Source organism: Rhinoraja longicauda, chromosome 19 (genome assembly GCF_053455715.1).
Source record: "Rhinoraja longicauda isolate Sanriku21f chromosome 19, sRhiLon1.1, whole genome shotgun sequence".
Lineage (NCBI taxonomy): Eukaryota > Metazoa > Chordata > Chondrichthyes > Rajiformes > Arhynchobatidae > Rhinoraja > Rhinoraja longicauda.
The window spans coordinates 11535459-11558668 of NC_135971.1; the positions used below are offsets into that span (position 1 = coordinate 11535459).

At 45.0% G+C, this 23210-nt stretch overlaps 1 protein-coding gene across 1 annotated transcript; it reads left to right on the top strand.

The window, feature by feature from the left end:
- The first annotated feature begins 599 nt into the window (after positions 1–599).
- LOC144603129 (zinc-binding protein A33-like) lies at positions 600–16644 on the top strand. Its single transcript, XM_078416278.1, has 6 exons — positions 600–1010; positions 1102–1197; positions 2706–2939; positions 7797–7819; positions 7918–8033; positions 15982–16644. Exons 1-6 carry the CDS (start codon positions 600–602, stop codon positions 16509–16511), a joined length of 1410 nt encoding a protein of 469 aa, XP_078272404.1. The 3' UTR covers positions 16512–16644.
- The last annotated feature ends 6566 nt before the right edge of the window (positions 16645–23210 follow it).

A 23210-nucleotide genomic window follows, 5' to 3' on the forward strand; every position in this document is an offset into this window, starting at 1 on the left:
GCTACTAAAATGTCGCCATGACCTACTACTGTTTAAGGGTCCGAAATTCCCGGAATGGCGGGACTGTCGTATGTTGAAAGACTGGAGCGACTAGGCTTGTATACACTGGAATTTAGAAGGATGAAAGGAGATCTTATCGAAACGTATAAGATTATTAAGGGGTTGAACACGTTAGAGGCAGGAAACATGTTCCCAATGTTGGGGGAGTCCAGAACCAGGGGCCACAGTTTAAGAATAAGGGGTAGGCCATTTAGAACTTAGATGAGGAAAAACTTTTTCAGTCAGAGAGTTGTGAATCTGTGGAATTCTCTGCCTCCGAAGGCAGTGGAGGCCAATGCATTCAAGAGCGAGCGAGATAGCGCTCTTAAGGATAGCGGAGTCAGGGGGTATGGGGAGAAGGCAGGAACGGGGTACTGATTGAGAATGATCAGCCATGATCACATTGAATGGTGGTGCTGGCTCGAAGGGCCGAATGGCCTCCTCCTGCACCTATTGTCTATTATCTAAGGGTCGAGTGGTCTATCTTGCTCCTCTAGTATCTTTGATCAGCAGCTGCGCGAAAGGGAATGCGTTTTGAACCAGGAAGAGGCGGAGTTAAAATGGCTTTGAAAGACCAGGTCGAGAGTTGGACCGAGGAGGCAGTTTGTCCCATCTGCCTGGATTTCTTCACCGATCCGGTGGCACTGGAGTGCGGGCACAACTTCTGCCGCTCCTGTATCACACAGAGTTGGGACAGGGAGGGGAGAAACTCCTGCCCGGAATGTAGAGAGGTGTTTACAGACCGCACCCTCAGGGTGAATCGGGCCTTGGCGAGACTGGCTGAGAAAGCTCGAACACTGAGCCTGAATCGGACAGAGAAGGAAAGTAAACTTCACTGCGAGGAACATCAGGAAGAACTGAAGCTGTTTTGTGAAACGGACAAGAAGCTGATCTGTGTGGTTTGTGCAGCTGGGCGGGAACACAAGTCTCACAGCTTCATGCCGGTCAAAGAGGCTGTTGAAAACTACAAGGTAAAAGCAAACCGATTTTGATCCCATCATTGTTTAATACCGTTTTTATTGTCTAACGCTTTTATTCTCCGATTTTCAAACACAATTCCAGGATCAGGTGAAATCTTCCATCCAGTCTCTCACGAAAGATCAATCAGAGATCCAGCAAATGGAACAGCAACAGAAAGAGAAGATTGCTGGAGTTCTGGTAAGGCTTTTAAGTTTCGATTTCCTGATCTTGTGCAGGTTTGATCCCTGTGATGCGTGTAATAACAGGACAGCGCAGTGACACAAGTAGTGCTGCTGTCTCCTAGTTCTGGCGAGCGGGTTCGATCCTGACCTCGGGCGCTGCAGAGACAATAGGTGCAGGAGTAGGCCATTCGGCCCTTCATGTCAGCACCGCCATTCAGCATGATCATGGCTGATCATCCAAATTCAGTACCCCGTTTCTGCTTTTTCCCCATATCTTTTGATTCCGTTAGCCCTAACAGCTATATCTAACGTTTGAAAACATCCAGGGTATTGGCCTCCACTGCCTTCCGAGGCAGAGAATTCCATAGATTCACAACTCTTTGGATGAAATTTTTTTCCTCATCTCATTGTAAATTTCACCAGTGGGGGACGAATAAAGGAATATATTATTATTATATCAGTCCTAAATAGAAAAATAGGTGCAGGAGTAGGCCATTTGGCCCTTCGAGCCAACACCACCATTCAATATGATCATGACCTTTCCCTTATTCTTTAACTATAACCCCTGGTTCTGGACTCCCCCAACATCAGGAACATTTTTCCCGCATCTAGCCTCTCCAATCCCTAAAGAATTTTACATGTTTCTATAAGATCCCCTGTCATCCTTTGAAATTCCAGTGAATACAAGCCCAGCCGAACAATTCTTTCAGTCCTGCCATCCCGGTAATTAACCTGATGAACCTACACTGCACTCCATCAATAGCAAGAATGTCCTTCCTTAATTTAGGAGATCAAAACTGCACACAATATTCCAGGTGTGGTCTCAACAGAACCCTGCACAACTGCAGTAGGACCTCCTTGCTCCTAAACCTAAATCCTCTCACAATGAAGACCGACATGCCATTAGTTTTCTTCACTGCCTGCTCTACCTGCATGCTTACTTTCATTGACTGATGTACAAGGACACCCAGGTCTCCTTGCACCTCCCCTTTTCCTAATCTGACACCATTCAGATAATAATCTGCCTTCTTGTTCTTGCCACAAAAGTGGATAACGTCACATTTATCCACATTTTACTGCATCTGCCATGCATCTGCCCACTCACCCAACCTATCCAACTCACCCTGCAGCCTCACAACATCCTCCTCGCAGCTCACACTGCCGCCCAGCTTTGTGGCATCCGCAAACTTGGAGATATTACATTTAATTCCCTCGTCTAAATCGTTAGTATATATTGTAAATAACTGCGGTCCCAGAAATGAGCCTTGCGGCACCCCACTAGGGGGTGGTGGACGGATAAATGGGAATTAATGCACACGTGAGAAGGAATAGGCAGCTGGGAATTGTATTAGGGGTAGAGGATTGATGGGTTGTAAGATTACCCTCACGATACTTTAGATGCATTTAGAAAAACGATTGAATTGCCAAAGCAAATAAAAATGCACAGGCCAAATGTCACCAGTAAAGACGCGAGGAACCATAATCAGTGACATGAAATATTGATCTTCACCTTTCATTTCACAGGAACAGTCATGCAACCTTCTGTCCAAGATCACATCCCAGTTTGCTGAACTGCATCAGATTCTCACTGAGAAAGAGCAGCGCGTACTGGCAGATATCCGGGAGGAAGAGAAGAAGCTTCTAAATACAATGGAGAAAAAACTTGAAGAGATTGAGGAGAATTTAAATTCCATTCAGGAGGACCTCTTTAAGTTGCAGCAACGGATGGATCAAAAGGACAGTGTGGTGTTTCTGAAGGTGAGGGGTGACACTACAGTTTGGCGAAGTGAAAATGCACAGGCACAAAATGGTAGGGGATATTTCTAAAATAAATGCTGCATTTGCCAGTAATTGAGAACTGGGTAAATGCCCCGTCTGTTCCAGAGCTGTGCTGCTGTTGTTACCAAACTAAGTGACCTCCCGCATAATCTACGGGATCTCTGCACTGCCTGCGGTCTCCTTGGGATGAGTTACTGTGATCCTGTCACTGAGTTAGCGAATGTTGGAAATTTCCCCGAAAAGATGGAAAATCTCCAGGAAATCAAAAGATCATCTGGAAAGTTTGTCGTATGTTCCTCTTTATTTTTTAAAATTTTTGAAAAGCATATGTACAAATAGAAATACAAGACACATTTGTTACAAAATTCTTACATAGCTTCAATTTTTAAATTTTTAAAGAGAGAAAGTAAAAATAAAAAATAAAAACTATAAACTATTGGGAAGAGAGAGTAAGAGGATTAAAAATAGAAAAAAGAAAAAAAAAAGATATAACTATAAAAATTAAAGGGAGTAGATCCGGGAGACAATAACCACAGTTGTACATCCAACCCCTAACTCAAGTTTCAACTTTTAATTTTAAATTTATATTTTAGTCCTGTGCCAAACCCATTTACTCTTCTAAAAATTCAATAAATGGAGACCATATTTTAAAAAATAACTCAGGTTTGTCAATTAAGGCAAATCTTATTTTTTCCAAATGCAGGGTCTCTGTCATTTCCGTAGTCCACATTTTAATTGTGGGGGTTATTGTTTTTTTCCAAAATTTAAGTATTAATTTTTTCGCAGTTATTAGACTGTAATCAAGAAAATGTGCCTGACTTGTTGTAAAATTTGTAGTATGTTCTGATAATCCTAATATAATTAATTTTGGATCCATATCCAATTGTTTGTTAATAACTTTAGAAACTATTTTAAAAATCTCCAACCAGAAGTTTTGCATTTTTATGCAAGTTACGAAAATATGAGTTAAATTAGCTTCTTGAAATTGACATTTATCACAAATAGGAGAGATACTAGGAAAAATCCTATTTAATTTCGTCTTCGAATAATGTAATCTATGTATTATTTTAAATTGTATTAAGGAATGTCTAGTATTTAATGAACATTGATGTATATGTTGTAAACTTTCATCCCATATATCTTGCACTATAAGTTGATTCAATTCGTCCTCCCATGCTCGTCTATAAGATTCTGATGACGGAATGTCAGTGTCAAGGAGAGTATTATAAATCAAGGATATTAATTTATTTGAATTATAATGTCGATTCAGGCATACATCAAGTGTTTCTGGACCTCTAAACTTATATTCTTGCATGTGTGATTTTACATAATCTCTAAGTTGTAAATATCTAAAATAATTATTAACATGTAATCCGTACTTCTGCTGTAAATCCTGAAAAGAAAGAAAAGTTCCCTTATGATAAAGATCTCCCACCCTTTTAATTCCATAACTTTTCCATTGAGCAAATCCTCTATCTAAGACAGACGGTTTAAAAGAAGGGTTATTCGCAATAGGAAGGAAAACAGATAATTTACTCAATTTTAACGTAAGCTTTAATTGTTTCCAGGTACGGATAACACTGTGTATAATGGGATTACCTCCATATGTTTTTTTATTTAAATTTATTGGAGCTAAGAGGATCGCACCAATATCAAATGGTAAACAATCCTCTTTCTCCATCTTTAACCAATCTGGTTGTTGATCAGAATCATCCAACCAGCAGGTTATATTTTTAATATTAACCGCCCAATAATAAATTAAAAAGTTAGGTAAGGCAATTCCTCCATTAATTTTAGACTTACATAGATGTCTTTTATTTATTCTATGAGTCTTGTAGTCCCAAATAAAATTAGTAACAATTGAATCAATTTAAAAAAAAAACTTTTTTGGAAGATAGATCGGAATTGCTTGAAATAAGTATAGTAGCTGTGGAAGAAAGATCATCTTTATAGCATTACTACGACCAACTAATGATATAGGAAGTGTTTTCCAAAATTGGATATTTCCGTGTAATTTAGTGAGTAAAGGAGGAAAATTTAATTTAAATAAAGAAGTATATTTCCTAGTCACGTAAATTCCAAGATATTTAAACTTTTCATAGGCAATTTTAAAAGGAAATTGTTGAAGTATGGCCGGATTATGCTCCAGTAATTGCCAGTAATTGAGAACTGGGTAAATGCCCCGTCTGTTCCAGAGCTGTGCTGCTGTTGTTACCAAACTAAGTGACCTCCCGCATAATCTGCGGGATCTCTGCACTGCCTGCGGTCTCCTTGGGATGAGTTACTGTGATCCTGTCACTGAGTTAGCGAATGTTGGAAATTTCCCCGAAAAGATGGAAAATCTCCAGGAAATCAAAAGATCATCTGGAAAGTTTGTCGTATGTTCCTCTTTATTTTTTTTAATTTTTGAAAAGCATATGTACAAATAGAAATACAAGACACATTTGTTACAAAATTCTTCAATTTTTAAATTTTTAAAGAGAGAAAGTAAAAATAAAAAATAAAAACTATAAACTATTGGGAAGAGAGAGTAAGAGGATTAAAAATAGAAAAAAGAAAAAAAAAAGATATAACTATAAAAATTAAAGGGAGTAGATCCGGGAGACAATAACCACAGTTGTACATCCAACCCCTAACTCAAGTTTCAACTTTTAATTTTAAATTTATATTTTAGTCCTGTGCCAAACCCATTTACTCTTCTAAAAATTCAATAAATGGAGACCATATTTTAAAAAATAACTCAGGTTTGTCAATTAAGGCAAATCTTATTTTTTCCAAATGCAGGGTCTCTGTCATTTCCGTAGTCCACATTTTAATTGTGGGGGTTATTGTTTTTTTCCAAAATTTAAGTATTAATTTTTTCGCAGTTATTAGACTGTAATCAAGAAAATGTGCCTGACTTGTTGTAAAATTTGTAGTATGTTCTGATAATCCTAATATAATTAATTTTGGATCCATATCCAATTGTTTGTTAATAACTTTAGAAACTATTTTAAAAATCTCCAACCAGAAGTTTTGCATTTTTATGCAAGTTACGAAAATATGAGTTAAATTAGCTTCTTGAAATTGACATTTATCACAAATAGGAGAGATACTAGGAAAAATCCTATTTAATTTCGTCTTCGAATAATGTAATCTATGTATTATTTTAAATTGTATTAAGGAATGTCTAGTATTTAATGAACATTGATGTATATGTTGTAAACTTTCATCCCATATATCTTGCACTATAAGTTGATTCAATTCGTCCTCCCATGCTCGTCTATAAGATTCTGATGACGGAATGTCAGTGTCAAGGAGAGTATTATAAATCAAGGATATTAATTTATTTGAATTATAATGTCGATTCAGGCATACATCAAGTGTTTCTGGACCTCTAAACTTATATTCTTGCATGTGTGATTTTACATAATCTCTAAGTTGTAAATATCTAAAATAATTATTAACATGTAATCCGTACTTCTGCTGTAAATCCTGAAAAGAAAGAAAAGTTCCCTTATGATAAAGATCTCCCACCCTTTTAATTCCATAACTTTTCCATTGAGCAAATCCTCTATCTAAGACAGACGGTTTAAAAGAAGGGTTATTCGCAATAGGAAGGAAAACAGATAATTTACTCAATTTTAACGTAAGCTTTAATTGTTTCCAGGTACGGATAACACTGTGTATAATGGGATTACCTCCATATGTTTTTTTATTTAAATTTATTGGAGCTAAGAGGATCGCACCAATATCAAATGGTAAACAATCCTCTTTCTCCATCTTTAACCAATCTGGTTGTTGATCAGAATCATCCAACCAGCAGGTTATATTTTTAATATTAACCGCCCAATAATAAATTAAAAAGTTAGGTAAGGCAATTCCTCCATTAATTTTAGACTTACATAGATGTCTTTTATTTATTCTATGAGTCTTGTAGTCCCAAATAAAATTAGTAACAATTGAATCAATTTAAAAAAAAAACTTTTTTGGAAGATAGATCGGAATTGCTTGAAATAAGTATAGTAGCTGTGGAAGAAAGATCATCTTTATAGCATTACTACGACCAACTAATGATATAGGAAGTGTTTTCCAAAATTGGATATTTCCGTGTAATTTAGTGAGTAAAGGAGGAAAATTTAATTTAAATAAAGAAGTATATTTCCTAGTCACGTAAATTCCAAGATATTTAAACTTTTCATAGGCAATTTTAAAAGGAAATTGTTGAAGTATGGCCGGATTATGCTCCAGTAATTGCCAGTAATTGAGAACTGGGTAAATGCCCCGTCTGTTCCAGAGCTGTGCTGCTGTTGTTACCAAACTAAGTGACCTCCCGCATAATCTGCGGGATCTCTGCACTGCCTGCGGTCTCCTTGGGATGAGTTACTGTGATCCTGTCACTGAGTTAGCGAATGTTGGAAATTTCCCCGAAAAGATGGAAAATCTCCAGGAAATCAAAAGATCATCTGGAAAGTTTGTCGTATGTTCCTCTTTAGTGGGAAAGAATTACGCGACGTTAAAGGGATCTGTTGAAGGCTTGCTCTCGGATACACAATCAACCCCTGCAATTTACCCCCCTTAACACGCCTTGAGGTCGCCAGCACTTAAGGGGACCTGTCCTATCCTAATTATCCCTTTGCTCTTAAAGAGACCTATTCTCCCTCTAGTTATTATTTTGCTATTAATACACTTGTCGAATCTCTAGGGCAATATCCAACTTCTGTCTCTGTGACGACGACAATAAATGCTGGGCAATGGAACATTTCTGGGGCATGTTGTGATTTGTGTGAAACTCCTGTTGTCGGGATGTGGATGTCCCGTCTCAGTCTACTCAGATTTGTGTTTTATTTCTTGCAGGAGGAAGCTGGTGGGAAGAGGAGGTAGGATATGCTCTTGACTGAAACACTGCATGTTTGTGTGTAACAGCTCAAATAAATTGTTGAGGCTCAGTTTATAACCAGCTGCTAAATATTTGCAGGGTTAGTGATGAAGATAGAGCACTCACAGTGACAGACGGTGCCTTGTCGATTGAAAAATTCCATCACCACTTTTTGATGAACACGCTGTGGAGAGAGACATCTGACATTAAGCAAGGTAAAACCTGTTCAGTTTCCCCTCTTCTTGTTTATAATGCCTTTTAGTAACACAGATGCAAACATTGCCGATAGAAATTGTACTTGCCTCTAACACCTCCTATGGCAGCTATCTCTCTGCCACCCAGTGCCTGAAAACATTGCCGTTCAAGAACATTTTAGACTTCCCTTCACAACTTAAGCCGATGCCCTCGAAGTTTAGAAACTGCATCTCCCACTCCTCTGTCCGTTGGCCCAGTTCATTACGATCAGTTTAATCTTAGACAACCTTCTTCACTCTCCACCATGTCTCATGAATTTTAGTCTCATCCACAAACCTGCTAGCCATGCCAACCACATACACATCATTTCTCTAATCATGTGTATAAATAGGGACCAACAGTGGACTCAGCATTGAGCATTTTGGTGCACCACTTGCAACAGGCCTCCAGTCTGAAAATCAACTCTCTCCCTCCGCCCTCCCACCTTCAGGCCACATGTTTACCCATTGGCTAACTACCCTGGATTCCATATGTTCCAGCCTTCCTGATCAACCTACCATAGAGGTTGCTGCTATCAAATTGCTAATCATACCTCCGACATTCACATCCAAGCCTTAGAAATATAACATATAAACAGCAGTGAGCATCTGAAATGTTCTTCCCTAGGAGGCAGTGATAGGTCAGATTATTGGAATAGGCAAAGTGAACACAAATGGATATTTGAAGGATCGAGAAATTGGCGGTTATGGAGAACTCGTATAGAACAGGAATTGGTGCCATCTTAGATCAGTCATGATCACATTGAACGGTGGAGTCGGCCTGAGGAGCGGAGCCTACTCCTCCTGCTATTTTCTTGTGATCTTTACTTTTTTTCATACCTACAGCATGATAAACCTTACACAGAGTTGAATATGGCAAAGATTGACAATACTTGTCCCTGGGACAATGAGTTTGCTGTGCGGGGTGAGATTGGATAGACTAGGCCTGTGTACTCGAGCGTTTGAGTGTATTAGAGGGGATCTCAGTGAAACACAGAGTCCTTACAGGGCTCAGTGGGCTGGATGGAGGGAGGATGGTTCCCCTGTCAGAGGGGTCTGGAGAGTGGGCACTCTCTCAGAATATGGGCTGCACCATGTAGCACAGAGATAAGGAGACATTACTGCACGCAGAGACTGGGGAACGACCCTGCACCGGTGGCTGTGGAGACTCAGTCATTCAGTACTCTTGGACCTGAGAGCCATGGTTGTACATTACAGAGTCTGGCCCTTCGGCCCATCATGCCCATGACCATCTTTTCCCCAGCTATACTAATCGATTTGCCCACATTCCATCGGCATTCTTCTCCACCTCACCTATTTAAATACCTCCAATATATTGATGATATCTCACTCCACCACCTCCTCTGTAGCATGTTCCAGATATCACCCATTCTCAGTGTAAATCTATGTACTAAACCTCTCGTTTGTTTGTTTGTTCCGGAACTACAGCCAAAACGGTACATGATAGCACGACGATTTTAAGCCCACCTTACTCACCGTCATCCCTTTGGTGCTAATGGAAGACGTTTCATTGAAATCGTTGTTATATTTTTTGTTATTCACATTTTAAGGTTTAAATCTATCTCTAGGGACGTAGGGGGGAGGGAGGGAGAGGGGGGGGGGGGGGGAGGAGAGGGTGCTGCACCAACGCATGAGAGGTTTGGGCCCAACGGATCCACTTGGTCTAGTAAAACCTAAATCTCAGATATACTTTAAAATACTTTGCTCTCAATATAAACCTGCACTCTCGTGATTTGATATCCCTGCATGTGAATAAGGTTTCGATAATTACCCTGCATCCTGCTGCAGACTTTGACAACCTTCCCCACTATCCACAATTTTTGCTTCCTCCCCAAACTTACTAATCACACCTCCCACATTCACATCCAAGCCATGATCATATAACATAAACAGCAAAGGGGACTCGAGGTAAAAGAGCCATTAGGAGGCAGTGATCTCAATATGGTAAGTTTTACTTTAAAAATTGAGCGGGAGAAGGGAAAATTGGAAGTGTCAGTATTACAGTACAGCAAAGGGGAGGCATGAGGCAGGAGCTGGCCTGAATTCACTGGAAGGAGGCCCTAGCAGGGAAGACGGTGGAACAGCAATGGCAGGTATTCCTGGGAATAATGCAGAAGTTGCAGGATCAATTTATCCCAAAGAGGAGGAAAGATTCTAAGGGGAGTCAGAGGCACCCGTGGCTGACAAGGGAAGTCAAGGGCAGCATAAAAATAAAAGAGAAGTACAACAAAGCAAAGAAGAGTGGGAAGCCAGAGGATTGGGACTCTTTTAAAGCGCAACAGAAGATAACTAAGAAGGCAATACGGGGAGAAAAGATGGGGTATGAGGGTAGAAACATAGAAACATAGAAAATAGGTGCAGGAGTAGGCCATTCAGCCCTTCGAGCCTGCACCGCCATTCAATATGATCATGGCTGATCATCTAACTCAGTATCCTGTACCTGCCTTCTCTCCATACCTCCTGATCCCTTTAGGCACAAAGGCCACATCTAACTCCCTCTTAAATATAGCCAATGAACAGGCCTCAACTACCCTTTGTGGCAGAGAATTCCACAGATTCACCACTCTCTGTGTGAAAAAAAACATTCTCATCTCGGTCCTAAAAGACTCCCCTTATCCTTAAACTGTGACCCCTGGTTCTGGACTTCCCCAACATCGGGAACAATCTTCCTGCATCTAGCCTGTCCAACCCCTTAAGAATTTTGTAAGTTTCTATAATATCCCCCCTCAATCTTCTAAATTCCAGCGAGTAGAAGGTGAGTCTATCCAGTCTTTCTTTATATGAAAGTCCTGCCATCCCAGGAATCAATCTGGTGAACCTTCTCTGTGCTCCCTCTATGGCAAGAATGTCTTTTGTCAGATTAGGAGACTAAAACTGTACGCAATACTCCAGGTGTGGTCTCACCAATGCCCTGTACAACTGCAGCAGAACCTCCTTGCTCCTATACTCAAATCCCCTCGCTATGAATGCCAACATACCATTCGCTTTCTTCACTGCCTGCTGCACCTGCATGCCTACTTTCAATGACTGGTGTACCACGACACCCAGGTCTCGTTGCATCTCCCCTTTTCCTAATCGGCCACCATTCAGATAATAGTCTGCTTTCCTGTTCTTGCCACCAAAGTGGATAACCTCACATTTATCCACATTATACTGCATCTGCCATGCATTTGCCCACTCACCTAACCTATTCAAGTCACCCTGCAGCCTCCTAGCATTCACCTCACCGCTAACACTGCCCCCCAGCTTCGTGTCATCCGCAAACCTGGTGATGTTGCATTCAATTCCCTCGTCCAAATCATTAATATATATTGTAAATAGCTGGGGTCCCAGCACTGAGCCTTGCGGTACCCCACTAGTCACTGCCTGCCATTCTGAAAAGGACCCGTTTATTCCTACTCTTTGCTTCCTGTCTGCCAGCCAGTTCTCTATCCACATCAATACTGAACCCACAATACCGTGTGCTTTAAGTTTGCATACTAATCTCTTATGTGGGACCTTGTCGAAAGCCTTCTGGAAGTCCAGATATAACACATCCACTGGTTCTCCCTTATCCACTCTACTAGTTACATCCTCGAAAAATTCTATAAGATTCGTCAGACATGATTTACCTTTCATAAATCCATGCTAACTTTGTCCAATGATTTCACCACTTTCCAAATGTGCTACTATACCATTTTTAATAACTGACTCTAGCATTTTCCCCACGACCGACGTTAGACTAACTGGTCTGTAATTCCCCGTTTTCTCTCTCCCTCCCTTTTTGGAAAGTGGGGTTACATTATCTACCCTCCAATCCTCAGAATCTAAAGAGTTTTGAAAAATTATCACTAATGCATCCACTATTTCTGGGGCCACCTCCTTAAGCACTCTGGGATGCAGCCTATCTGGCCCTGGGGATTTATCTGCCTTTAATCCATTAAATTTACCTAACACCACTTCCCGACTAACCTGGATTTCACTCAGTTCCTCCATCTCATTTGACCCCCTGCCATTTCCGGCAGATTATTTATGTTTTCCTTAGTGAAGACAGAACCAAAGTAGTTATTCAATTGGTCTGTCATGTCCTTGTTCCCCATGACCAATTCACCTGTTTTTGACTGCAAGGGACCTACATTTGTTTTAACTAATCTTTTTCTCTTCACATATCTATAAAAGCTTTTGCAGTCAGTTTTTATGTTCCCTGCCAGTTTTCTTTCATAATCTATTTTCCCTTTCCTAATTAAGCCCTTTGTCCTCCTCTGCTGGATTCTGAATTTCTCCCAGTCCTCTGGTAGGCTGCTTTTTCTTGCTAATTTGTATGCTTCATCTTTTGTTTTGATACTATCCCTAATTTCCCTTGTTAGCCACGGATGCACTACCTTCCCTGATTGATTCTTTTGCCAAACTGGGATGAACAATTGTTGTAGTTCATCCATGCGGTCTTTAAATGCCTTCCATTGCATATCCACCGTCAACCCTTTAAGAATCAATTGCCAGTCTATCTTGGCCAATTCATGTCTCATACCCTCAAAGTTACCTTTCTTTAAGCTCAGAACGGTTGTTTCTGAATTAACTATGTCACTCTCCATCCTAATGAAGAACTCAACCATATTATGGTCACTCTTGCCCAAGGGGCCACGCACATCAAGACTGCTAACTAACCCTTCCTCGTTACTCAATACCCAGTCTAGAATAGCCTGCTCTCTCGTTGGTTCCTCTACATGTTGGTTTAGAAAACTATCCCGCATACATTCCAAGAAATCCTCTTCATCAGCACCTCTGCCAATTTGATTCACCCAATCTATATGTAGATTGAAGTCACCCATTATAACTGTTTTACCTTTGTTGCACGCATTTCTAATTTCCTGTTTGATGCCATCCCCAACTCTACTACTACTGTTAGGTGGCCTGTACACAACTCCCACTAGCGTTTTCTGCCCCCCTAGTGTTTCGCAGCTCTACCCATATCGATTCCACATCCTCCAAGCAAATGTCCATCCTTTCTATTGCGTTAATCTCCTCTCTAACCAGCAACGCTACCCCACCTCCTTTTCCTTTCTGTCTATCCCTCCTGAATATTGAATATCCCTGGATGTTCAGCTCCCAGCCTTGGTCACCCTGGAGCCATGTCTCCGTAATCCCAACTATATCATATTCATTAATAACTATCTGCACATTCAACTCATCCACCTTATTATGAATGCTCCTTGCATTGAAACACAAAGCCTTCAGGCTTGTCTTTACAGCACTCTTACCCCTTATACAATTATGTTGAAAAGTGGCCCTTTTTAATTTTTGCCCTGGATTTGTCAGCCTGCCACTTTTACTTTTCACCTTGCTACCTATTGCTTCTACCCTAATTTTACACCGCTCTGTCTCTCTGCTCATGCTCCCATCCCCCTGCCACATTAGTTTAAATCCTCCCCGACAGCACTAGCAAACATTCCCCCAAGGACATTGGTTCCATTCCAGCTCAGGTGCAGACCGTCCTGTTTGTACTGGTCCCACCTCCCCCAGAACTGGTTCCAATGTCCTAGAAATTTGAATCCCTCCCCCTTGCACCATTTTTCAAGCCACGTATTCATCTGAAATATCCTCCTATTTCTACTCTGACTAGCGCGTGGCACTGGTAGTAATCCAGAGATTATTACCTTTGAGGTCCTACTTTTAAGTTTATCTCCTAGCTCCCTAAATTCACCTTGTAGGACCTCATCCCGTTTTTTACCTAAATCGTTGGTGCCAATGTGCACCACGACAACTGGCTGTTCACCCTCCCCCCCCAGAATGTTCTGCAGCCGCTCAGAGACATCCCTGACCCTTGCACCAGGGAGGCAACATACCATCCTGGAGTCTCATTTGCGGCCGCAGAAATGCCTATCTATTCCCCTTACAATTGAATCCCCTATTACTATAGCCTTTCCACTCTCCCCCCCCCCCCCCCGCCTTTGCCGCAGAGCCACCCACGGTGCCATGAACTTGGCTGCTGCTGCCTTCCCCTGATGAGCCATCTCCCCCAACAGTATCCAAAATGGTATATCTGTTTAGGAGGGAGATGACCGCAGGGGACTCCTGCACTACCTGCCTACTGCTATGCTGGCTAGTGGCCACCCGTTCCCTTTCTGTCCGCTTAACTTTTACCTGCTGTGTGGTGAACTCACTGTACGTGCTATTCACGATCTTCTCAGCATCGTGGATGCTCCTGTATGAATCCAACCGCAGCTCCAACCGTTCAATGCGATCTGCCAGGAGCCGCAGCTGGACACACTTCTTGCACACGTAGTCATCAGGGACACCGACAATATCCCTGATCTCCCACATGTTGCAGGATGAGAACTCCACTCCACGGTAAACTAGTCAATAATATAAAGGAGGATAGTAAAAGCTTTCTTAGTTATGTAAAAAGGAAAAAAAGAGTCAAGGCAAATGTGGGTCCCTTGAAGACAGAAGCAGGGGAATTTATTATGGGGAACAAGGAAATGGCAGACGAGTTGAACCGGTACTATGGATCTGTCTTCACCAAGGAAGATACAAGCAATCTCCCAGATGTTCTAGTGGCCAGAGATCCTAGGGTGACGGAGGAACTGAAGGAAATCCACATTAGGCAGGAAATGGTGTTGGGTAGACTGATGGGACTGAAGGCTAATAAATCCCCAGGGCCTGATGGTCTGCATCCCAGGGTACTTCAGGAGGTGGCGCTAGAAATTGTGGGCACATTGGTGATCATTTTCCAATGTTCTATAGATTCAGGATCAGTTCATGTGGATTGGAGGGTAGCTAATGTTGTCCCATTTTTTAAGAAAGGAGGGAGAGAGAAAACGGGAAATTATAGACCAGTTAGTCTTGCATCAGTGGTGGGGAAGATGCTGGAGTCAATTATAAAAGACGAAATTGCGGAGCATTTGGATAGTAGTAACAGGATCGTTCCGAGTCAGCATTGATTTACAAAGGGGAAATCATGCTTGACTAATCTTCTGGAATTCTTTGAGGATGTAACTAGGAAATTTGACTGGGGAGAGCCGGCGGGTGTGGTGTACCTCGACTTTCAGAAAGCCTTCGACAAGGTTCCACATAGGAGGTTAGTGGGCAAAATTATATTTTTAGATTTAGAGATACAGCGCGTAAACAGGCCCTTCGGCCCACCGGGTCCGCGCCGCCGAGCGATCCCCGCACATTAACAATATCCTACACACACTAGGGACAATTAAAAAAAAACATTTACCCAGTCAATTAACCTACATACCTGTACGTCTTTGGAGTGTGGGAGGAAACCGAAGGACTCGGAGAAAACCCACGCAGGTCACGGGGAGAACGTACGAACTCCGTACAGACGGCACCCGTAGTCCGGATCGAACCTGTGTCTCCGGCGCTGCATTCGCTGTAAGGCGGCAACTCTACAGCTGCGCCACCGTGCCGCCCATGAGAACATGGTATTCTGCCTAACACCCGATCATTCAACCTCTGCTTCCTTCCATGGTCCAAGACACCCCTCCCTCTCTCTCACCCTCCACTCTAAGAAACAGGGGCAGGTCATCTGGCCCCTCGTGTCTGCCCCCTTTCACTGTGATCATGACGACCTCACCACGCACCTCTACCTCCTCTTTAACAATCTCAAATTACCGCTAACCTCAATACCCTCTTGCTCCGATCTGCCTCCAGATCTGTACCCCCCCTTCGATTCTCCTTCACCACCTCCCCGTCCACCCTCCCCCACCTCACGAAATTCCCTTCGCCATCCCCGGATTAAAAACTCCGGGGGAGATGTCTGTTGTCCACCCGATGTGGTTGTGGGTGAAACCCCGGGCTGGGTTTCAGTTGTCCGCCCGCCTGTGCCTGAGGCCGAGCGGCCTCTCCCCCGGTCCAGGGGCCGCGCTACCCGAGTCTCCCCCCGACCCCCGGGGACTCTCTGATTCTCTGCTTCTCCCCCCAGTCTCCGTCACCCTGGATGTGGAAACAGCGGGTCCGGAGCTCGAGGTGTCTGAGGATCGGAAGAGGGTGAGATGGACCGAGACCCGGAGGAGTCTCTCTGACACCGGGAAGAGGTTTACAGGCAATAAATGTGTGCTGGGATCGGAGGGATTCACATCGGGGAGACATTACTGGGAGGTGGAGGTGGCGGGGAGTGAGGGCTGGAGTCTGGGAGTCGCCGCAGAGTCTGTGGAGAGGAAGAGAGGGGTCGCACTGACCCCGGAGACTGGAGTCTGGAGGATCGGGCGGTGGGGTAACAAGTTTGTTGCACTCACAGACCCTCCATCCCGTCTCCCCGCCCGTCCCATCCCCGGGAGGGTGGGAGTTTATCTCAGTTACGAGTCCGGGACAGTTTCATTTTACGACGCGGACACCAAGTCCCATCTCCACACCTTCACTGGGAATAAATTCACGGAGAAACTTTATCCTTTCTTCTGGACGTGGGATGGAAACTGGCTGAGAATCTGCTCCGGTTCCGCTCCGGGTGTGTAAAAGGGTCGGTTCCCGGGACCGGCGTCAGGAGCGGGGCTCAGGGGCTGTGGGGCAGAAACCCAGTGGACAACAGGTCGGCGCTGAACGGCTCCCATTTAATCCCCAAATTCCTCGTCGTAAAAACCCCAGTGAGCGCGGAAATAAAACCAGGGGGAATGTAAATGTGGGAAGAGAGAAATAAACAGCAAGTGGAATCAGAGCTGTCGATCCGTTCATTTCAACGCGTTAACCGCGTCACCTCTTGGTACCGCCACTAGATGGCAGCAACGCCACGCGGTGCGACCACAGACCAGCTGTAACTTTCAGAATTAACTTTGACAATTGCAGAAACAGCGGGAATCTGATTTAATAAGTGACTTTTGTCACCTGTTACCACACCTGCGGCTCAAACCACATGCATGGCTTAAAATGTGGAATAAAAGCAGAAATTGCCCCAAATACTCAGCAGGTCAGGCAAGGTGAAACAGACTTTACATTTCAGGTCTAATACCGACGACGAATGGTGTTTCCATTTGGATTTTCAGGATCTGTGTTTTTTTTTTACTTTATCCAGTTGATTGAGTGATTGGAATGTGTGACTGAGCATAAATTGCCAACAAAAAACAGAAAACATTTTCGGCATTCAGCAGGTTGGGCAGTATACTATGGGCACAGCGTTGTGGAGTTTAAATATAGCACTATGGCCACAGCGCTATGGGTAACAGACTGTTCACGAAAATTCACGTTTACCAAGGGTGACCATCCCTGTGGGGTGCTGGGGGAATTAGATGCTGACGTTCAGATGAATTGTTAAACTCCAGTGACATCCGCACCATTGGATGAACTTAGTTTCGTATAGTTTAGTTTATTTCAGAGGTGCAGCTCGGAAACAGGCCCTTCAGCCCACCTAGTCCATGGCAAACAGAAAACATTTTCGGCATTCAGCAGGTTGGGCAGTATACTATGGGCACAGCGTTGTGGAGTTTAAATATAGCACTATGGCCACAGCGCTATGGGTCACAGACTGTTCACGAAAATTCACGTTTACCAAGGGTGACCATCCCTGTGGGGTGCTGGGGGAATTAGATGCTGACGTTCAGATGAATTGTTAAACTCCAGTGACATCCGCACCATTGGATGAACTTAGTTTCATATAGTTTAGTTCATTTCAGAGGTGCAGCTCGGAAACAGGCCCTTCAGCCCACCTAGTCCGTGGCAAACCATCAACACTATGACCATTACCATCAACACTATCATACACACTCAGGGGACGTTTTAGAATTCGTAACGGAACCAATTAACCTACCAATCTGCACGTCTTTGAAATGTGGATGGAAACCAGATCACCTGGAGGAAACCCATGTGGTCACACGGAGAAGGTACAAACTCTGTGCAGACAGCACCCGTAGTCAGGATTGAACCCTGACGCTGTATATCTAAAGTTTAATAGATACTTGGACAGGAACATGGATAGGAAAGGTTTAGAGGGTCGTGGGCCAAATGTGGGGCAGGTAGGACTAGTATAGACGGGGCATGTTGGTTGAGATGGGCAAGTTGGGCTGTTGGGCCCGTTTCCACACTGTATGACTTAATTGATGCATCAGGCTTGACTTGGTGTAAGGAATATTTGAATAATTGAGTAGGCAGCATCACCGGAGAACCTCAATAGGTGACATTTCAGATTGAGTCTGAAACATCGCCTATCCGTGTTCTCCAGAGATGCTGCCTGATGAGCGTTTGACAGGACTGGGCCCGTGCTCGCTGGAGTTTAGAAGAATGCGGGGGGACCTCATCAAAACATGCTAAATAATGAAAGGCTTGGATAGAATGGAGATGATGTTTCCACCAGTGGGAGAGTCTAGGTCTAGAGGTCATAGCCTCAGAATTAAAGAATGTTCTTTTGGGAAGGAGATGAGGAGGATTTTCATTTTGCCAGAGGGTCGTGAGTCTGTGGAATTCTTTGCCACAGATGGCTGTGGAGGCCATCAGTGGATGTTTTTGCGGCAGAAATAGATAGATTCTTGATTATTTTGGATATCAGAGGTTATGGGGAGAAGGCAGGAGAATGGGGTTAGGAGGGAGAGATAGATCAGCCATGATTGAATGGCGGAGGAGACAATGGGCCGAATGGTGGCGCAGCGGTAGAGTTGCTGCCTTACAGCGAATGCAGCGCCGGAGACTCAAGTTTGATCCTGACTACGGATGCTGTACTGTACGGAGTTTGTATGTTCTCCCAGTGCCCTGCGTGGGGTTTCTCCGAGATCTTCGGTTTCCTCCCACACTCCAAAGACGTACGGGTTTGTAGGTTACATTTGGCTGGGCAAATGTAAAAATTGTCCCTAGTGGGTGTAAGAATAGTGTTAATGTGCAGGGATCACTGGGCGGCGCGGAGCCGGTGGGCCGAAGGGCCTGTTTCTGCGCTGTATCTCTAAATCTAAATGTCCCAATTCTGCTCCTATCACTTGTGACCCGCTGAGTTACTCCAGCACTTTGTGTCCTTTTGAACATAATATTCTCGAGTGCAGCCTCACCAATGAGTTGGACAAAGTGCGTGCTGTGGTCTTTGCAGATGGGACACTGAAACATGTGAAGCTCCCACTGCCAGTCCATGCGTAGGTAGGGTGACCAAGTCAAGGGCTCCCAGGAGAATTTTTAATGAATGAACACGTTTAAACACGGCTGTTTGTCTATCCCTTTTCACTGAACAGAATGATTTAGAAATAAACACAACTGTTTTGTTGAATGGCACTGTGGATAACTTCCTGGAACTTCACTTCTGCAACTTATGTTCATCCCCATGACCAAAGCTTCAAAGAGTTGCCAATCTTCGAAGCCGGGATGAGACTGGGGGAACGGGGGCCCTTGTCACGTGCGGAGGGCAGGACAATGGGAGCGCCCTGAGAAACGTCACTCTGCTGTCACGTGCCGTGGGTGGGTGAACGGATGAGCCTGTTGTCACGTGCCGGGGGGAAACGGGGTGTGGACGGAGACAACTGTCGGGGGCGGGTTGAATGGAGATTTAGTGTCACGTGTCGGGGGCGGGTTGAATGGAGATCTGGTGTCACGTGTTGGGGCGGGTTGAATGGAGATCTGGTGTCACGTGTCGGGGCGGGTGAATGGGGTCTACTGTCACGTGTCGGGGTGGGTGAAATGGGGTCCGGTGTCACGTGTCGGGCCGGTTGCATGGGGTTTGTTGTCACGTGTCGGGGGCGGGTGAATTGGGTCTGATGTCACGTGTCGGGGGAAAGAGGTCTGGTGTCACGTGTCGGGGACGGGTGAATGGGGGTCTGGTGTCATGTGTCGGGCGCAGGGAATGTGGTCTGGTGTCACGTGTTGGAGGCGAGTGAAATGGGGTTTGGTGTCACTTATCGGGGCGGGGAATGCGGGTCTGATGTGTCACGTATCGGGGCGGGGAATGCGGGTCTGATGTGTCACGTATCGGGGCGGGAGAATGTAGATCTGGTGTCACGTGCCGGGGGCGGTTGAATGAGGTCTGGTGTCACGTGTCCGGGGCGGGTTGAATAGCGACCTTGTGTCACGTCTCGGGGGCGGAATAGCGGCGCCGGCTGGTGACGTGAGTTGGGCGCGCAGGCGGGCGGGCGCCGGAGCAGAGGGGGTGAGTAACAATGGCGACCGGAGATGGGGGAGAGGGGGGCAACGGCGGGGCCCGTCTCCATGGAGACGCGGCCTGGTCCCAACCAACCTGGAGAGGGAAGAGGGAGGAAAAGAGGAAGGGCGGGTTATGGGGAGGGAGGGAGGGAGGGAGGTGTTTGGGGAGGAGAAGTGAAGGGGAAAAAGAGGAGGGGGGGGTGAGAGGCGAAGGGAAAGGGGACGGAGCGGATGGGGAAGGGAAGGGAAGGGGGGGGCTGAGGCGGGGAGGGAGGAGAGAGGGGTGGGGGAAGAGGTGAGAAAGGAGGGCAGGCAGAAGAGGAGAGGTTGAGGGGAGGGGGACAAGATGGGATACATAGATAAATAGACAATAGTTGCAGGAGGAGGCCATTCGGCCCTTCGAGCCAGGACCGCCATTCAATGTGTTCATGGCTGATCATTCTCAATCAGTGCCCTGTTCCCGCCTTCTCCCCATATCCCTTGGTTCCACGAGCCCCTAGAGCTCTATCTAACACTCTTCAATATATCCAGTGAATCCACAGATTCACAACTCTCTGGGTGAAAAGTTTTTCGTCATCTCAGTTCTAAATGGCCGACCCCTTATTCTTAAACTGTGTGTGACCCCTGGTTCTGGACTCCCACAAAACCGGGAACATGTTTCCTGCATCTAGCGTGTCCAATCCCTTTATAAGATCCCCGCTCATCCTTCTAAATCCCAGTGAATACAAGCCCTGCAGTTCCATTCCTTCATCATATGACAGTCCCGCCATCCCGGGAATTAACCTTGTGAACCTGCGCTGCACTCCCTCAATAGGAAGACAGCTCGTTCCACGTACCTACCACCCTTTGTATTAAAAAAGTGACCCCTCATGTTCCTGTGAAATCTTTACCCCGTCTCACCTTAAACCCATGTCCTCTGGTTCTTGATTCCCCGACTCTGAGTAAAAGACTCTGTGCCTCTACCCTAGCTATTCACTTCAGGATCGTATACATCATCATAAGGTGACTCCTCATCCTCCTGCGCTCCAAGGAATAAAGTTCGAGCCTGTTCAACCTCTCCCTATTGCTCAGGCCCTCAAGTCCTGGCAACATCTTTGTAAAACTTCTCTGTAATCTTTCCAGTTTAACGACATGTATACATGAATGACACACAACATTCTACAAGAAGGACTGTGCGAAAAAGCGAGACTTTTATTCTGCAAATTCTGCAGGGGCATTGTAACTGTTCGTGCCAGCCCCAAACTGTGGTCCCAAATCGCCCCTTCCAGTGTTTAATCGTGTGATTTTTCTATTGACACAAGTTTGCTAGGAATGCAACTATTACATTACAGCAGTAATGTATATTTTAATTTAGTTTATGAATATAAACTGCAGATTCTGTTTCTGATATTGCAGCCTTTTCAATGACAATTTTAATGTTCTCTGAAATATTTTTGTGGGTTTGTTTGAATTATTCATTGGATGCAAATGACACAAAACAGACATCTAAAGAGGGGTCTCGACCCAAAACATCACCCATTCCTTCCATCCGGAGATGCCGCCTGCCCGCTGAGTTACTCCAGCAATTTGTGTCTATGTTTGGTTTAAAGCAGCATTTGCAGTTCCTTCCTAAACACAAACAGACCATTTGGCTCAATCAAGCATTTCTGGTCTTCATGCTCCAGGCACGCTTCCTCCTCAGTTTAAAACTATCGGCATAACCCCCTTTTTTGCTTTTTCCCTCGGGTGGCACAGTGGCCTAGATGGTAGAGCCGCTGCCCCACGGCGCCAGATACCAGGGTTTCCATCCTGACCTCGGGTACTGTTCGTGTGGAGTTTGCACATTCTCCCTGTGACTGCATGGGTTTCCTCCCGGTGCTCCGGTTTCCTCCCATATCCCAAAGACGTGTGGGTTCGTAAATGGAGGGGTGAGGGAGAGGAGGAGAGAGAAATGGAGGGGTGAGGGAGAGGAGGAGAGAGAAATGGAGCGCAAAATGGAAGGGTGAGGAGGTGAAGAAGAGGAGTCGAGGCAGAGGAGGGGAAGGAGAGGGATGAGGGAGAGGTGGAGAGGAAGAGTGGTGAGGAGGAGGAGGAGAGGTGAAGGAGAGGAAGAGGAGGGGTATGGAGGAGAGGTGGAGGAGAGGAAGACGGGGGGGGCTTGTGAGGAGGTGCTGCAGGGAGAGGGAGAGGATGAGAGGGAGTGGTGGAGAGGGAGAGGATGAGAGGGAGTGGTGGAGAGGGAGAGGAGGAGGGATGAAGGAGAGGAAGGGGGTGGTTGAGGGGGAGGAGGAGCAAAAGGAGGAGGGTTGATATTCACTGCCCTCTGAGAGATGCAACCTCTACACACCGCGTGGGAGGCCGCTCTGGAAGGTTGGATCTCATGGAATCCGGGGTGAACTAGCGGATGGAACACAACATTACCTGAAGGTCACAGACAGAGGATGTTGGTAGTGGGTTGTTTTTCAGACTGGAGACAGAGTCCACTGTTGTTCCTTATTTATATAAACGATTGGGTGTGTATGTAGGTTGCACGGTTCGTCAGTTTGCAGATGAAACAAAAATTGGTGACATTGTGGAGAGTGAAGAAGGTTACCTGAGAGTAAATGGGATCCCTGTGAACTGGGCCAATGGGCTCAGGAACGGCAGGTGGGATTTATGCATGTGAAGGTGAGCCGATGCAGGTTGCTGAGACAAACCAGGGCAGGACATACACAATAAACGGGGAGCTTTATAGAACGGAGAGATGTCGGGGTGCAGGTACACAGTGCCATGGAAGATGCAACGGTGACAGGCAGGGAGGTGAAGAATGTGTTTGTTGCTCATTCTTTCAAACGTCAAGATATTAAAGATAGCGTTTGACACAATGAGGTTGTTGGCATACTGGAGAGAGTGCAAGAAAATTTACGAGGACTCTATCGGGTCTGGAAGGGTTGTTTATCAGGAGAGTTTGCGCAGGTGGGGACATTTGACGTGCCATGGAGCTGCAGGGAGACCCTTTGCCTCACAGGGTCACAGACCAGATTTCAAACCTGACCTCTGTTGCCGTCTGTGCGGAGTTTGCACGTTTTCCCTGTGACCACGTGGGTTTCCTGCAGGTGCTGCGGGTTTCTCCCACCTCCAAAAGGCAAGCGG

Bases quoted from the DNA above. Each gene is read 5' to 3' on its own strand.
- LOC144603129 (XM_078416278.1), top strand. From the start codon at position 600: ATGGCTTTGAAAGACCAGGTCGAGAGTTGGACCGAGGAGGCAGTTTGT. The intron at 1,011-1,101 runs GTAAAAGCAAAC...ACACAATTCCAG, and splicing joins AGGCTGTTGAAAACTACAAG to GATCAGGTGAAATCTTCCAT. The intron at 7,820-7,917 runs GTAGGATATGCT...AAATATTTGCAG, and splicing joins GAAGCTGGTGGGAAGAGGAG to GGTTAGTGATGAAGATAGAG.